General features: G+C 42.8%; 1 protein-coding gene across 6 annotated transcripts in view; it reads right to left on the minus strand.

Annotated features, from left to right (window-relative positions):
• The window catches only part of RALYL (RALY RNA binding protein like), a 1712955-nt gene that overhangs the window by 1005376 nt on the left and 693093 nt on the right, over nt 1-14486 (minus strand). For all 6 annotated transcript variants that reach the window (XM_085605346.1, XM_085605349.1, XM_085605348.1 and 3 more), the window contains one exon: nt 8804-8887. In XM_085605346.1, coding sequence (XP_085461472.1) covers nt 8804-8837 — 34 coding nt within the window. In that variant the 5' untranslated portion in view covers nt 8838-8887. The remainder of the gene's footprint in view (nt 1-8803; nt 8888-14486) is intronic.

The raw sequence follows: 14486 nt of genomic DNA on the forward strand, positions 1-14486 counted from the left end.
TAACATGTAGCAGTGGCATATCATTCAGTACAAGTGGCTTTTAAAATCTCTACAGTGCCCAACTCACAACGCCATTTATATAGACACTAACATGGCCTTTTTAATACGTTTATCAGTCATCAAAGATGTATTCACGCATCATTTTTCGTGTGAGTAAATATTCTCCTGGTAATAGTTGTCCCAGGGCAGGATGCCCGGGAATGTTTGGCTACAGCCGCAAAAGTGCTTGTTTGTGGGTATTCACAAATGTTTCCCCCACCCAACTCCCCTTGGAAATGGTCAGTGTTAGTCTCATGTTTAGGGCAATTATAAATCTGTTATCAGGATAGGAATGGGAACCAAACACTGCCCAAAACTGCACAGGTTTAGGAGAAGGGATATCTCCACAGGGAACAATAGTTTCCATATGGGGAAAAATTGAATACTTTCCCGTGCAATAATGTGCAAAAAATGTATTTGATTGAAGCAGGACATATTATGTTCTGATTTTACTCTGGCCACACACTCTCTGCCATAATACTGGAAAACAGTTTTGTGTGCTTTATATTTGTGGCTGATATTCTGATGAATCAGCTGCAGTAAATTCAGATATGTTATGTAAGTAGGGTATGTACCATGGAAGGTGTGAATATTAAAAGGGGAATTTTTCCACTTGCATCTAAAAAAAAAAGGGAAAACCAGGAAGAACATGAGTACAACTGAAAAGGCCTGCGTTTGAAAGATCGACAAAGGCCAAAAATCCTATTTTCAAGAGGCCTGCGTTTAAAAACTCGACAAAGGCCAAAAATCCTATTTTCAAGAGGCGTGCGTTTAAAAACTCGACAAAGGCCAAAAATCCTATTTTCAAGAGGCGTGCGTTTAAAAACTCGACAAAGGCCAAAAATCCTATTTTCAAGAGGCCTGCGTTTAAAAGCTCGACAAAGGCCAAAAATCCTATTTTCAAGAGGCCTGCGTTTAAAAGCTCGACAAAGACAAAAAATCCTATTTTCAAGAGGCGTGCGTTTAAAAGCTCGACAAAGGCCAAAAATCCTATTTTCAAGAGGCCTGCGTTTAAAAGCTCGACAAAGACAAAAAATCCTATTTTCAAGAGGCCTGCGTTTAAAAGCTCGACAAAGACAAAAAATCCTATTTTCAAGAGGCGTGCGTTTAAAAGCTCGACAAAGACAAAAAATCCTATTTTCAAGAGGCGTGCGTTTAAAAGCTCGACAAAGACAAAAAATCCTATTTTCAAGAGGCGTGCGTTTAAAAGCTCGACAAAGGCCAAAAATCCTATTTTCAAGAGGCCTGCGTTTAAAAGCTCGACAAAGGCCAAAAATCCTATTTTCATGAGGCCTGCGTTTAAAAGCTCGACAAAGACAAAAAACCTATTTTCAAGAGGCCTGCGTTTAAAAGCTCGACAAAGGCCAAAAATCCTATTTTCAAGAGGCCTGCGTTTAAAAGCTCGACAAAGGCCAAAAATCCTATTTTCAAGAGGCCTGCGTTTAAAAGCTCGACAAAGACAAAAAATCCTATTTTCAAGAGGCGTGCGTTTAAAAGCTCGACAAAGGCCAAAAATCCTATTTTCAAGAGGCCTGCGTTTAAAAGCTCGACAAAGACAAAAAATCCTATTTTCAAGAGGCCTGCGTTTAAAAGCTCGACAAAGACAAAAAATCCTATTTTCAAGAGGCGTGTGTTTAAAAGCTCGACAAAGACAAAAAATCCTATTTTCAAGAGGCGTGCGTTTAAAAGCTCGACAAAGGCCAAAAATCCTATTTTCAAGAGGCCTGCGTTTAAAAGCTCGACAAAGGCCAAAAATCCTATTTTCAAGAGGCCTGCGTTTAAAAGCTCGACAAAGGCCAAAAATCCTATTTTCAAGAGGCCTGCGTTTAAAAGCTCGACAAAGGCCAAAAATCCTATTTTCAAGAGGCCTGCGTTTAAAAGCTCGACAAAGACAAAAAATCCTATTTTCAAGAGGCGTGCGTTTAAAAGCTCGACAAAGGCCAAAAATCCTATTTTCAAGAGGCGTGCGTTTAAAAGCTCGACAAAGACAAAAAATCCTATTTTCAACAGGCGTGCGTTTAAAAGCTCGACAAAGGCCAAAAATCCTATTTTCAAGAGGCCTGCGTTTAAAAGCTCGACAAAGGCCAAAAATCCTATTTTCAAGAGGCCTGCGTTTAAAAGCTCGACAAAGGCCAAAAATCCTATTTTCAAGAGGCGTGCGTTTAAAAGCTCGACAAAGGCCAAAAATCCTATTTTCAAGAGGCCTGCGTTTAAAAGCTCGACAAAGGCCAAAAATCCTATTTTCAAGAGGCCTGCGTTTAAAAGCTCGACAAAGGCCAAAAATCCTATTTTCAAGAGGCCTGCGTTTAAAAGCTCGACAAAGACAAAAAATCCTATTTTCAAGAGGCGTGCGTTTGAAAGCTCGACAAAGACAAAAAATCCTATTTTCAAGAGGCTTGCGTTTAAAAGCTCGACAAAGACAAAAAATCCTATTTTCAAGAGGCGTGCGTTTAAAAGCTCGACAAAGGCCAAAAATCCTATTTTCAAGAGGCCTGCGTTTAAAAGCTCGACAAAGGCCAAAAATCCTATTTTCAAGAGGCCTGCGTTTAAAAGCTCGACAAAGGCCAAAAATCCTATTTTCAAGAGGCGTGCGTTTAGAAGCTCGACAAAGGCCAAAAATCCTATTTTCAAGAGGCCTGCGTTTAAAAGCTCGACAAAGGCCAAAAATCCTATTTTCAAGAGGCCTGCGTTTAAAAGCTCGACAAAGGCCAAAAATCCTATTTTCAAGAGGCCTGCGTTTAAAAGCTCGACAAAGACAAAAAATCCTATTTTCAAGAGGCGTGCGTTTAAAAGCTCGACAAAGGCCAAAAAGCCTATTTTCAAGAGGCCTGCGTTTAAAAGCTCGACAAAGACAAAAAATCCTATTTTCAAGAGGCCTGCGTTTAAAAGCTCGACAAAGACAAAAAATCCTATTTTCAAGAGGCGTGCGTTTAAAAGCTCGACAAAGGCCAAAAATCCTATTTTCAAGAAGCCTGCGTTTAAAAGCTCGACAAAGACAAAAAATCCTATTTTCAAGAGGCCTGCGTTTAAAAGCTCAACAAAGACAAAAAATCCTATTTTCAAGAGGCGTGCGTTTAAAAGCTCGACAAAGACAAAAAATCCTATTTTCAAGAGGCGTGTGTTTAAAAGCTCGACAAAGACAAAAAATCCTATTTTCAAGAGGCGTGCGTTTAAAAGCTCGACAAAGGCCAAAAATCCTATTTTCAAGAGGCCTGCGTTTAAAAGCTCGACAAAGGCCAAAAATCCTATTTTCAAGAGGCCTGCGTTTAAAAGCTCGACAAAGGCCAAAAATCCTATTTTCAAGAGGCCTGCGTTTAAAAGCTCGACAAAGGCCAAAAATCCTATTTTCAAGAGGCCTGCGTTTAAAAGCTCGACAAAGACAAAAAATCCTATTTTCAAGAGGCGTGCGTTTAAAAGCTCGACAAAGGCCAAAAATCCTATTTTCAAGAGGCGTGCGTTTAAAAGCTCGACAAAGACAAAAAATCCTATTTTCAACAGGCGTGCGTTTAAAAGCTCGACAAAGGCCAAAAATCCTATTTTCAAGAGGCCTGCGTTTAAAAAGCTCGACAAAGGCCAAAAATCCTATTTTCAAGAGGCGTGCGTTTAAAAGCTCGACAAAGGCCAAAAATCCTATTTTCAAGAGGCCTGCGTTTAAAAGCTCGACAAAGGCCAAAAATCCTATTTTCAAGAGGCCTGCGTTTAAAAGCTCGACAAAGGCCAAAAATCCTATTTTCAAGAGGCCTGCGTTTAAAAGCTCGACAAAGACAAAAAATCCTATTTTCAAGAGGCGTGCGTTTAAAAGCTCGACAAAGACAAAAAATCCTATTTTCAAGAGGCGTGCGTTTAAAAGCTCGACAAAGACAAAAAATCCTATTTTCAAGAGGCGTGCGTTTAAAAGCTCGACAAAGGCCAAAAATCCTATTTTCAAGAGGCCTGCGTTTAAAAGCTCGACAAAGGCCAAAAATCCTATTTTCAAGAGGCCTGCGTTTAAAAGCTCGACAAAGGCCAAAAATCCTATTTTCAAGAGGCGTGCGTTTAGAAGCTCGACAAAGGCCAAAAATCCTATTTTCAAGAGGCCTGCGTTTAAAAGCTCGACAAAGGCCAAAAATCCTATTTTCAAGAGGCCTGCGTTTAAAAGCTCGACAAAGGCCAAAAATCCTATTTTCAAGAGGCCTGCGTTTAAAAGCTCGACAAAGACAAAAAATCCTATTTTCAAGAGGCGTGCGTTTAAAAGCTCGACAAAGGCCAAAAAGCCTATTTTCAAGAGGCCTGCGTTTAAAAGCTCGACAAAGACAAAAAATCCTATTTTCAAGAGGCCTGCGTTTAAAAGCTCGACAAAGACAAAAAATCCTATTTTCAAGAGGCTTGCGTTTAAAAGCTCGACAAAGACAAAAAATCCTATTTTCAAGAGGCGTGCGTTTAAAAGCTCGACAAAGACAAAAAATCCTATTTTCAAGAGGCGTGCGTTTAAAAGCTCGACAAAGGCCAAAAATCCTATTTTCAAGAGGCCTGCGTTTAAAAGCTCGACAAAGGCCAAAAATCCTATTTTCAAGAGGCCTGCGTTTAAAAGCTCGACAAAGGCCAAAAATCCTATTTTCAAGAGGCCTGCGTTTAAAAGCTCGACAAAGACAAAAAATCCTATTTTCAAGAGGCGTGCGTTTAAAAGCTCGACAAAGGCCAAAAATCCTATTTTCAAGAAGCCTGCGTTTAAAAGCTCGACAAAGACAAAAAATCCTATTTTCAAGAGGCCTGCGTTTAAAAGCTCGACAAAGACAAAAAATCCTATTTTCAAGAGGCGTGCGTTTAAAAGCTCGACAAAGACAAAAAATCCTATTTTCAAGAGGCGTGCGTTTAAAAGCTCGACAAAGACAAAAAATCCTATTTTCAAGAGGCGTGCGTTTAAAAGCTCGACAAAGACAAACAATCCTATTTTCAAGAGGCGTGCGTTTAAAAGCTCGACAAAGACAAAAAATCGTATTTTCAAGAAGCGTGCGTTTAAAAGCTCGACAAAGACAAAAAATCGTATTTTCAATCTCACATTAACAAAATAGTACACACTCGAAATTCACCGAATAGAGGTAAATAGCTAGGACATTCAATGAAGACATTACAGTTTGATTATCCTCCCTCTTTATATATATATCTTACCTACCGGTCGCCAGCAGGTAATTATAGTTAGGACCTGGTTTCCATAGACAAAGCGTTTGTTGTTTCACTAATAACTTTGGCGCTGATTGACAAATCTTAATGACATTTTCAAAACTAGTACGCCAATTACTTCAGCTGCAGTCTGAAAAGTTTCGGGGTGCGCGGGGTTCCAAAAACTTTGGGTTCCCCATATAATATTCCGTAGGAATTTTAGGCAGGACTACAAGCCGAACTGCTGAACAGAATTACATCAAATTTGGCAGAATGCTAGCTCTTGGTCCTGAAAGAGCCTTTTTTTGTAATTTGGTGTCAATTTGTTCAGTAGTTTTAGAGTTATTAAAGAAAAACTATTTATATAGCCTCCCTGGATCCTAGAGATAGATCTCAAAGTGAGATCTAATTGGCTGCCACCACTTCAACCAGGAAGTGTTGGCATCCACCTTGGGGCTGGGACTGAGTCTGAGTCTGAAAACAAAATGCAAAAATAAACAGAAGGGGTCAGGGTAGAAATATCCTGACCCTCCTAGGCCTGGTGATGGGGTCCCAAAATGTTTTTTTTTTCCACATTTTACTGTGAAATCGCAGAGGATTCTTGAATCCATGGTACAATAAAACAAATTAAAAAAACAAGCAAAGTCTCCGACTCTTGTTTTCTTTATGTCCCCTGGGTGTGCCAGCTCCCAGGGGTGGTTTTATGGTTGCATAATTGGATGAGGGGGGCATGCATTGCCCTCTTCCCAGTTTGATTTCGGCCCTAGAGACACTATTACCCGGGGCTTGGCCAATAATACAGAAAGAGGAAGGGGCCTGTGGTCTCTCCTCCTGGGCCAATTTTGGCCCCAGATATCCCATCTCCAAGGGCCCAGCTGATAGAACAAAGAGGAAGGAGGGCCGCGCAGCCACCTGGACCCCATCCCTGGAGCAAAGCCTTTCAGATATTTTGGAAGGGCGCAAGCAGCATCCCTCGAGGGCTGATTTTGGCCCTTGGGACCCCATCCCCAGGACCAGGTCTTGTAATGTCAGCCACACTCCCAGGATACAGTAGTTTTCCTGCCTGCATGACTGCGGGCAGGAGCACTTTTTAAAGCTCCTGCCAGTTGGGACCAAACATGCCTTCGCTGTCTGCAGGAGCGTGGGCAGGGAGGCATATCAGCTCTCACTGGGCAAGAGCTTCAACAATGCTCCTGTCAGGTGAAAGCAGACTTCTGTTTCCCTGCTATGCTCGTGAAGGGAGGGAAACACAGATTGCTCCCTCTTTGAGGGAGCATACAAAAATAGCTGCTCCTCCGGGCGGGAGCAATGCTGGCTCCTGCAGTATGTGGCGAACGGACTCAGACCGCAGGCCCCTGTGAGCCTCCGAGGCCCACAACTTGCTACTAGGTGGGTGCCTCTGGAATGCACTGGGGCACTCACCTATAATTAAGACATGGCTCAGAGGATGGAGTCTTTGGGGCCTATAAAGGCTTGGAGAGAGGGGCTGCATGGCCCCCCTCCTCATATTCATGAAATTTCGCCCCAGGGCATGGGGTCCCCGGGGCTTATTGAGGCAAGAGAGGGGGAACATATGCCTCTGTCCTCTTATAAATATAGTGTGTCCCCTTAAAGGAATATGGGATGGGTTTCAAAAAAGAAAAATAAACATTCAAATGTCATTTTTCTGAGAGCAGGCAGTGGTGCACTACTGCCTTCTCTTAAAATATATTTATTTTAACTTTCTGAAAGAGGAAGTGATCCCATGGGGAACCCTTCCCATTTACAAATGGGTAACCACATCCTTTAAGGTGTCAGAAAAATATTAATGTTTTGTGACTGGAATTCAGTCATAAAACACTAATACTTCCAATTCAGATTCCATATTTGGAGGGGATGCCCTAAATACTGCCCTTCCAAATACTGAATCGGTATGTATTCACAATTCCAAATTGCAATTCGGTAACGTGTTAACGAATCACAACTTGGGATTCGAATATACCAAAATGCTCTATTGCATTTGCAAATGGGCCAAATCACAGAATCTGCCCATTTGCAAATGCAAAATAGTTTTTTTTACATATGGCCCTTGGTCCATATGAACAGATGGTCCATTTCCAGGCAATTAGTGCCATGCCCTGCACTGGATTGTGACCTCAGTGGCTGGATATTTTCTTTTACCCTTGGATGGCAGAACGTGACTGCCCCTACAAAGAGCTTGGCGAGAGAGGGAACAAAGTGAATCAGTTTCTGACATATTGTATGTCTGTAGTATACTATAGAATTGCTGTGGCAGTAGAGCATAACTCTGAAACAGGATCTCGGGAACTATGCTGGAAATATTAGATGGAGAGTGTGTAAGAACCTTAGTTTGATTTGCTATGAAGTTCCTCATGATCACAGATTGAGTTTTATCTTTATAAAAAAACACCAGGAGGAATCTTCTCAGGGAGTGAACTGCTTTGTACAGAAATCAAGATTCAGGTCAAGCTAAAAAGCCTGTCTGCTCTGTGGAACTTCTTTGGAGCAGGAATGAATAGATAGTATTAAAGACAGAGGAAACTGCATCTGACTTGAAGGAGGTTTATCTAGTCTGGACGTTTATTAAGCTTTATGCATATGGCCAGATGTAGAGGTAAGAGATGTTTGAATTATGCCCAGTGGCAATTTATTCTTGTGTTTTGTATTAGGAGGGAGGTGTGTTATATTCAGAGCCATAACCTGTCTGGAAACAGCACAGCATTAGAAGTTTGCTGAAGTGTGTATGGTCAGCAGTAGTTATCTGTTGCTTTTTCAGGCTGTTTCCACAAACTAGATATTGATTGATCTTTCCAGTCAGCACTTGGAGCAGTGGACAGCTCTTAAACACGATTGAACTGACAACAGACAGCCATCAAAATGTAATGTTTAAGAGCTTCAATGCCCACTGTGCGGTATGTGCTTTGCCCTTAAGACACAGATAGTTGTAAAGCTACTCAGTGGGGATTTTAGCTTATCTTCTTCTTACACACCCCATTTGTAAGATTTATGTAGGTTTCTCAAAGAATCTATGCAACTAAGGGCCACAATCATAGTTCGTGATTTATTTCAATCCCTATAAGATTGACAAAATGAACCAATATTTTAATTAACCAATATTTTAATAACTTGACCATTTTCGAAAATGTCTCACTTCAGTAGGAAAGCTGCAGTAACGAAGCAATGGAGCTATAAAAACGACTCTTGGTGCTGACAGAGATGCTTGTGGGCAGGAACTAACAAAGTGTTCTTTACACTGTTAAACACGGCATGGTAACTAAGAGAAGTGCTGTACAAGAAAGTAAATATTGGCAGTCTCAAGCAAAATGAACACAGAGAAGGGTGGACAGGTGAAAAAGACAAGTATTTTTCTATAAGGAAATTATCTTGGCAATAAGTAACGACATTCTCAATAGATACGTTATGTTGATATATACATTTTGAATAAATTGAAGTTTTGTATCGGGAAAGTCACTCAATATTTGAATTACGACAAGACCAACTCAGCTGAACCCTCAAACAGATGTTCACCTCGAAGATTCTTACCCCCCGAAAGAACAGCGCCTAGAGCCTCTGTTATTAGTTATCTAGCTGCACAGTACAAGTACAAGGGGTCTGGACTACTCACAGGTACTGATGGAAGCCTGGTCAGGAATCAGCATTGGATCAGGCAGACTCTCCGGTTCTCGAGTGCTGTGTGGAAGCGGTGAAACTGAAAAGAGAAAGATAGAGACCATGAGAAACGCTTGGTCAGAAAGACATCTCGGTTGTGGAGAAGTGTGGCTCAATGGTTAGAGCGGCAGACCTCGATGCAGAGCACTGGTCTGGGACCAGGGTTTGATTCCCGTCGCGGCAGGGTCTCGGGCTATAAATTCCGCAGACCGGATATTCTCGCCTCAGTGCCTATTCTAATCATGGGTCCCACGCTGCAACTCTGGGCAATAGCTTGCTTAATCTCCACAACGGCCCCACAGCGCTGGGAATGCCTGGCTTCACCCTGGGGATGCCCAGGAGTGGACATTTCACAGGGAAAGCCATGAAGGGTTACCTAGCGGTATGAATACAGTGCCGGGAGACCCCAGTCCGGGGTAGCTGTGCGCTATATAAGTACTAGCACATTTACATTTACATTCTACATACAATACGCGGGTGCCAGAAAAAGAGATCAACCCAACTGACATTCTTGACACACGGCTTAAATGTATTGTGTTTTTCTGCATCATCCTGAGTGTGAGTCCGAAAGCTCAGGGTTGGTTATCTACACCTACCATATGGATACCGACCGCACGAGCCCCTAAGACCCTGATACGCAAAAACGGTTTGAGACATGTTGCTGTGTTGGTTAATGACATTGAGTGAACGTCTGTCTATAAATTCACGAAAGATGCCACAACTCCTGGGACTCTGCAACAGTCATAGTTTCCCAGGAGTTTTATACATTGTAGGTTATTTTATTAACAGAAAGTTCGTTAAGTTAACATTTCCAACAAATTGATATTACAGTTTTTAGCAATAAAAACTGGCAAGTTGACATTTGCTGATCTGCCACTCACAAGACAAAGTGATGTTATTGCTGCTTGACTCTCAGAGCCTGGGGTGGAAACGGACCTTCTGCTTACATTAGTATATATCATAAAACTAATGCACATTGTGTGGATCCTGCACTACTTAAAGCTGTTTATTTGATAAAAAATTGCAATTATACCTACAAAATGTATAATGTACCGCACAGTCTCAAGAGCAGAACCATCACAAGAACACTTCTGCTCAGGTATTTCAATAGAGCTAATGGAAGTTCTAGATGCAGCCGAAGGTAGAAAGGCCTTTCTGAACTTTGAGAGTATGGTCTTATACAGACATTCTCATAAACAGTAAATATTGTTAACACCAAGCTGTCTTTATCAATTAATGAAAGTAGGCTGAGCTTTCAACAAGTTCCCTGGATTTTCAATCACTTGCCAGTCTAGGAAATTCACTCTGCTTAAGCCACTCCTTGATTTCCAAGAAGTTATGCATGGTTCATAAAAATATATGCGCCAATGTCATGAAAATGACTTGCCAGGCACACCAGCCATGATCTGTTCTTTAAGCCTAAGGAAATATTGTCTATTAGAACACTGGAATGTTGAGATCTTTAGTGAAGGCAATAGAGTGGCAAAGGGCTAATAATGAATGACAAAGTCCTTCTGTTCCTTAAAGGAGAGACCTGGACTAGAATTTTAACTAATGGTGTTGCTTGATCAATAGCTCTACAAATCAGAGGTTTATCACTCAACATTTCTGCCACTGTCTCTAACAATGTAGACATTCTCTTTTTTTATTATTATAAATCTTTTTTTATTAAGAAGACATAAGACAACTTTACAACAAAAAACAAAACAAAAACAAGCAGTCTCCCGGATTAGCACATCATCTAGGATAAACATCTCTCAAATATACCCAAAAATGAAAAGAAAATAGCAGCAATGACAATATGAGCACACAATGATGATAATCTTTAAGGTGACTCCCTGTCCACACTGTAGGTGGCGTCAACAGCAAAAGGGGTACATAGAAATCCTCTATCCTCGTTCCAAGGGCCCCAAACCTTTGTCCATTTACCTGGGCAGCCTCTACTTTCGTATATCACCCTTTCGGCCTGCATGCACCAGTCCATGTCCCTCGCCCAGTCTGAGCGTTTTGGTGTTGCTCCCCCCTTACATGTTCTGGCAATATTCCGTTTTGCAACAATACAGCCCAAGGAGACCCATAGTTGTTCGGTAAGATTAAGATTGCTGGCATCCCAAATGTTTAGGAGACAGAGCTTAGGGGCTGAATCTATCAACTTCAGACATACCCGGGACATGGTAGAGAAAACCTCAGTCCAATAGTGTTGGAGGATGGGACAAGCCCACTACTGATGTAAAAAGGTACCCAAGGACCCACACCCGCGTGGACAGAGAAGGGAAGTAATTAAACCCATTTTGACTAGCGCCGTGGAGGTGTAATACGCCCTATGAAGGGCTTTAAGTTGTATAAGCTTAAAGTGGGATCGGATTGCTACCTCCCTGGGGGATGCCACGGCCTCCCTCCAGTCCTCGTCTGGTATGTCCCCTAGATCGTCCACCCACTTCATGCGGAGTTTGTCAAGTGGTTCCGGTAAGTTGTTAATAATCTTGCGGTAAGTTTGGGAAACGGCCTTGTCCGGGAGATAATCATCATGGAGTCAGTCCTCTAAAGGTGATGAAACAGGCAGATAGGAGCCCTTGGGAATGGCTTTATTTAGCACACTGTGTGCTTGTAAATAATGGAAAGTCTCCCCTTCCTGCAATTGATATTTTGCCCTTAAGTCATTGAATGGATCCACCGCACCCCTCACCCACATGTCCCCAACCGCTGAAAGGCCAATCAAATCCCATTTATCAAAACCGGGTAGACTCGACAGCATCCCCAGATGACAGGATTCCAGCAACGGAGTGGCTCGCGAGATTTTACCCTTCCAACCCAACGTGGCCGTGGCCGTATGCCAGAGTGAGACGGTGGTAGAAGTGGGCGGAAAAAATGGTACATTCTTAGGCCCTCCATATAGTGCTCTGAGATAGTTGCCAGCCGCTACATTGAATCGATCCATTCTATACGCTGGATCCGTGATAGGGCGGTGGGCCCAGTGATTGAGGGCCACCAATTGCGAGGCCCACTAATAAGTTTTGATTGCAGGGAGTGCAATACTGCCATCATACCAACTGCGTAAAAGTTTTGTTAAGGCGATGCGGGGAGTGCCACCATCCCATAGCAGTGAGCGAACCTCAGAATCAATCGTTAAAAGATATTGTGGTGGGATAGGGTAGGGCGCATTTTGCAGGGCGTATAAAAACCGGGGGAGTGCCATCATTTTGAAGAGGGCAGCTCTATCGAGTAGAGTGAGGGGTAGCGTCCTCCAATGCTGCACGTCTGCCCGGCGGCGTTGCAGGGGAGGAAGGAGATTTCTCCTATAGAAGACATCGGAGTTCCCTGTGGCATAAATGCCCAAATAACCGAAGCCATCGTAACAATACGGGCCGTACATCCCGGAGGAAGCCGTGGGGGGTCTCCACTGAGGACATACACCAAGGATTTGTCCCAATTGATGGTATAGCCCGAGTATTTTTAAAAAAGGGCTAAAATGTGGAGCACTGCATGGAGCGAAAACTGAGGCCTGGCCAGATATAAGAGAACATCATCAGCATAGAGTGATATTCTATCCGACCAATCCAGGGCCCAATTCAGCCCCCGGATAGACCGGTCTCCTCTAATCCACACCGCCAGGGGTTCCAGCATCAGAGCGAAAAGCAGCGGCGACAGGGGGCAGCCCTGCCTCGTGCCCTTCCCCAGCTTAAAGATTGCCAACCTGCCACCATTAACGGAAACTCAGGCCAAAGTTTTGGTATATAATAAACGCACCCAGGCCATAAAGCGTGGGCCAAAGCCATATCTTTCCAGGGAGGCAAATAGAAAGGGCCACTCCATCACATCAAACGCCATTTTAGCATCCAAAGATACGATTACTGTGTCTTCCTGTATGGTGGAGGCCCTGCCCAAAACCCCAAAGGGGCGGCGTAGATTGAGCATCGTGTTTTTTGTCGGCATAAAACCCGATTGATCTGGGTGTATCAATTTATGGAGGTGGGGTAATATGCGAAGGGCCAGGAGATTAGCTAGGATTTTGACCTCAGGGTCAAGGAGGGAAATTGGTCGATAGGAACTGGATTGATCTCGGGGTTTCCCCTCTTTGTATATGACAGCGATATTAGCCAATCTTTGAGTCTCCGGCAAACTCCCCTGTTCTGCACTTTCATCGTACATTCGTATCAGATAGGGAGCCAGTGTTGATGAGACCGTCTTGTAGAGCTCGATTGGGACGCCACTTGGGCCCATGGCCTTCCCAGAGCGTAATGCCCCAATAGCCTTGGAAACTTCCTCCGAATGTAGACATTCTCAACTTTTTCACGGGATTTCTCCTTTTGTAGAGGACTCTCTTAGGTCTACTTAACATGTGTGATATGTTCTCATTCACTTGTAGCATTATGTTGCTAATAGGTGCACAATTGCACAGGAATTTCTCTGTATACATATTTTCGAATGCCAGTATAAACAAACATTTTCATATTTTCTTTCCAGTTGCTGAATTGCGATAAGTCTCTCTGAAGAAGACACCACCATAGATTTAATAAGTTGTTAAGATTGCATAATAGAGATGTCCAGCAAAGATCCATTGGGAAACAGATCAGCCACCGATTTACTTTTATTTGCTAACCAACATGAGGCTTCATTACTCTAGTTATGTTGTTGTGATCCATTTGGGGGCAACAGGGCAGGTGTAAGCTGCTGCAAAGCAAGTGGTGTTTTTTCTTGAAAACACAGTGCATTCTGGCCAATCTTGAAGCCATTGTGATTAAACGACTCTCAGAGCTCTTGTAAATCAGGGACATTGCAATAAGCCTAACCCAATTGGTTCTTAGCTTGAATTATCTAGTCATTAATTGTCCCTAAAGCTTAGATTTCCTCTTCTTTCATTCCTAAGGGTCATTGTGAGTGTAAATTGTCATTTATCCAGACGTCTGCAAATACACCTTTAAAATGCATAGTTCATCTGTGCTTCCAAAAGGCCCAACAGCACGCCAGGCCAGCTCTGTGGTCTAGTGTGCATTAACCAAGATTTCACAAGTTGCATCTGGGAATGCCTTCACGTGTGTACACTACACAAGGCACCACCATTTATAATATGATTTGAAGAGTTATATCTGTAACCAGGGGCACAGGCTACAGTGGAAATGGGTCTTGGAACTTTGAGTGCAGGCGAGTCCCACATGGTGTCCAATAGAGAAAATGTCTGCTTGGTGGGTATTAGACTACCATGTGTGATTCCTCAAATTCAGATCAACAAATGTCATTTCTGCCATGCCCAGCATGTACATTTTAGGACACACCACAGTTCCACTCATTTCAAAGTGCCAGGAGTTCCGCCTTTGTCTGATATCGGGCTGGACGTCCTAAAATACTGCCACAGGTACAGACCATATATAAGGTCTGCTGTGTGGATCTGATAATAGGTGTGGACTTTACAATTCAAAGCAATACCAAAGGAAATGATGGACGGAGTGTTGAACATTGCAAGCACTCACCCCCAGTCAACTGATCTGGGTTTAATCCAACACCGTTCTTTAGCCCACTCTGCCACCCCAGTTCAGACATGGCCATATGCAAATCAGTCTGACCTTGTGCCTCATGGGAACAGTCCAGCCCGAACTGCCAAGCCATGTCTTCCCTGGACAGGAAACTAGCTTCCTAGGACC

This window comes from Triturus cristatus, chromosome 5_1 (assembly GCF_964204655.1).
Source record: "Triturus cristatus chromosome 5_1, aTriCri1.1, whole genome shotgun sequence".
NCBI lineage: Eukaryota > Metazoa > Chordata > Amphibia > Caudata > Salamandridae > Triturus > Triturus cristatus.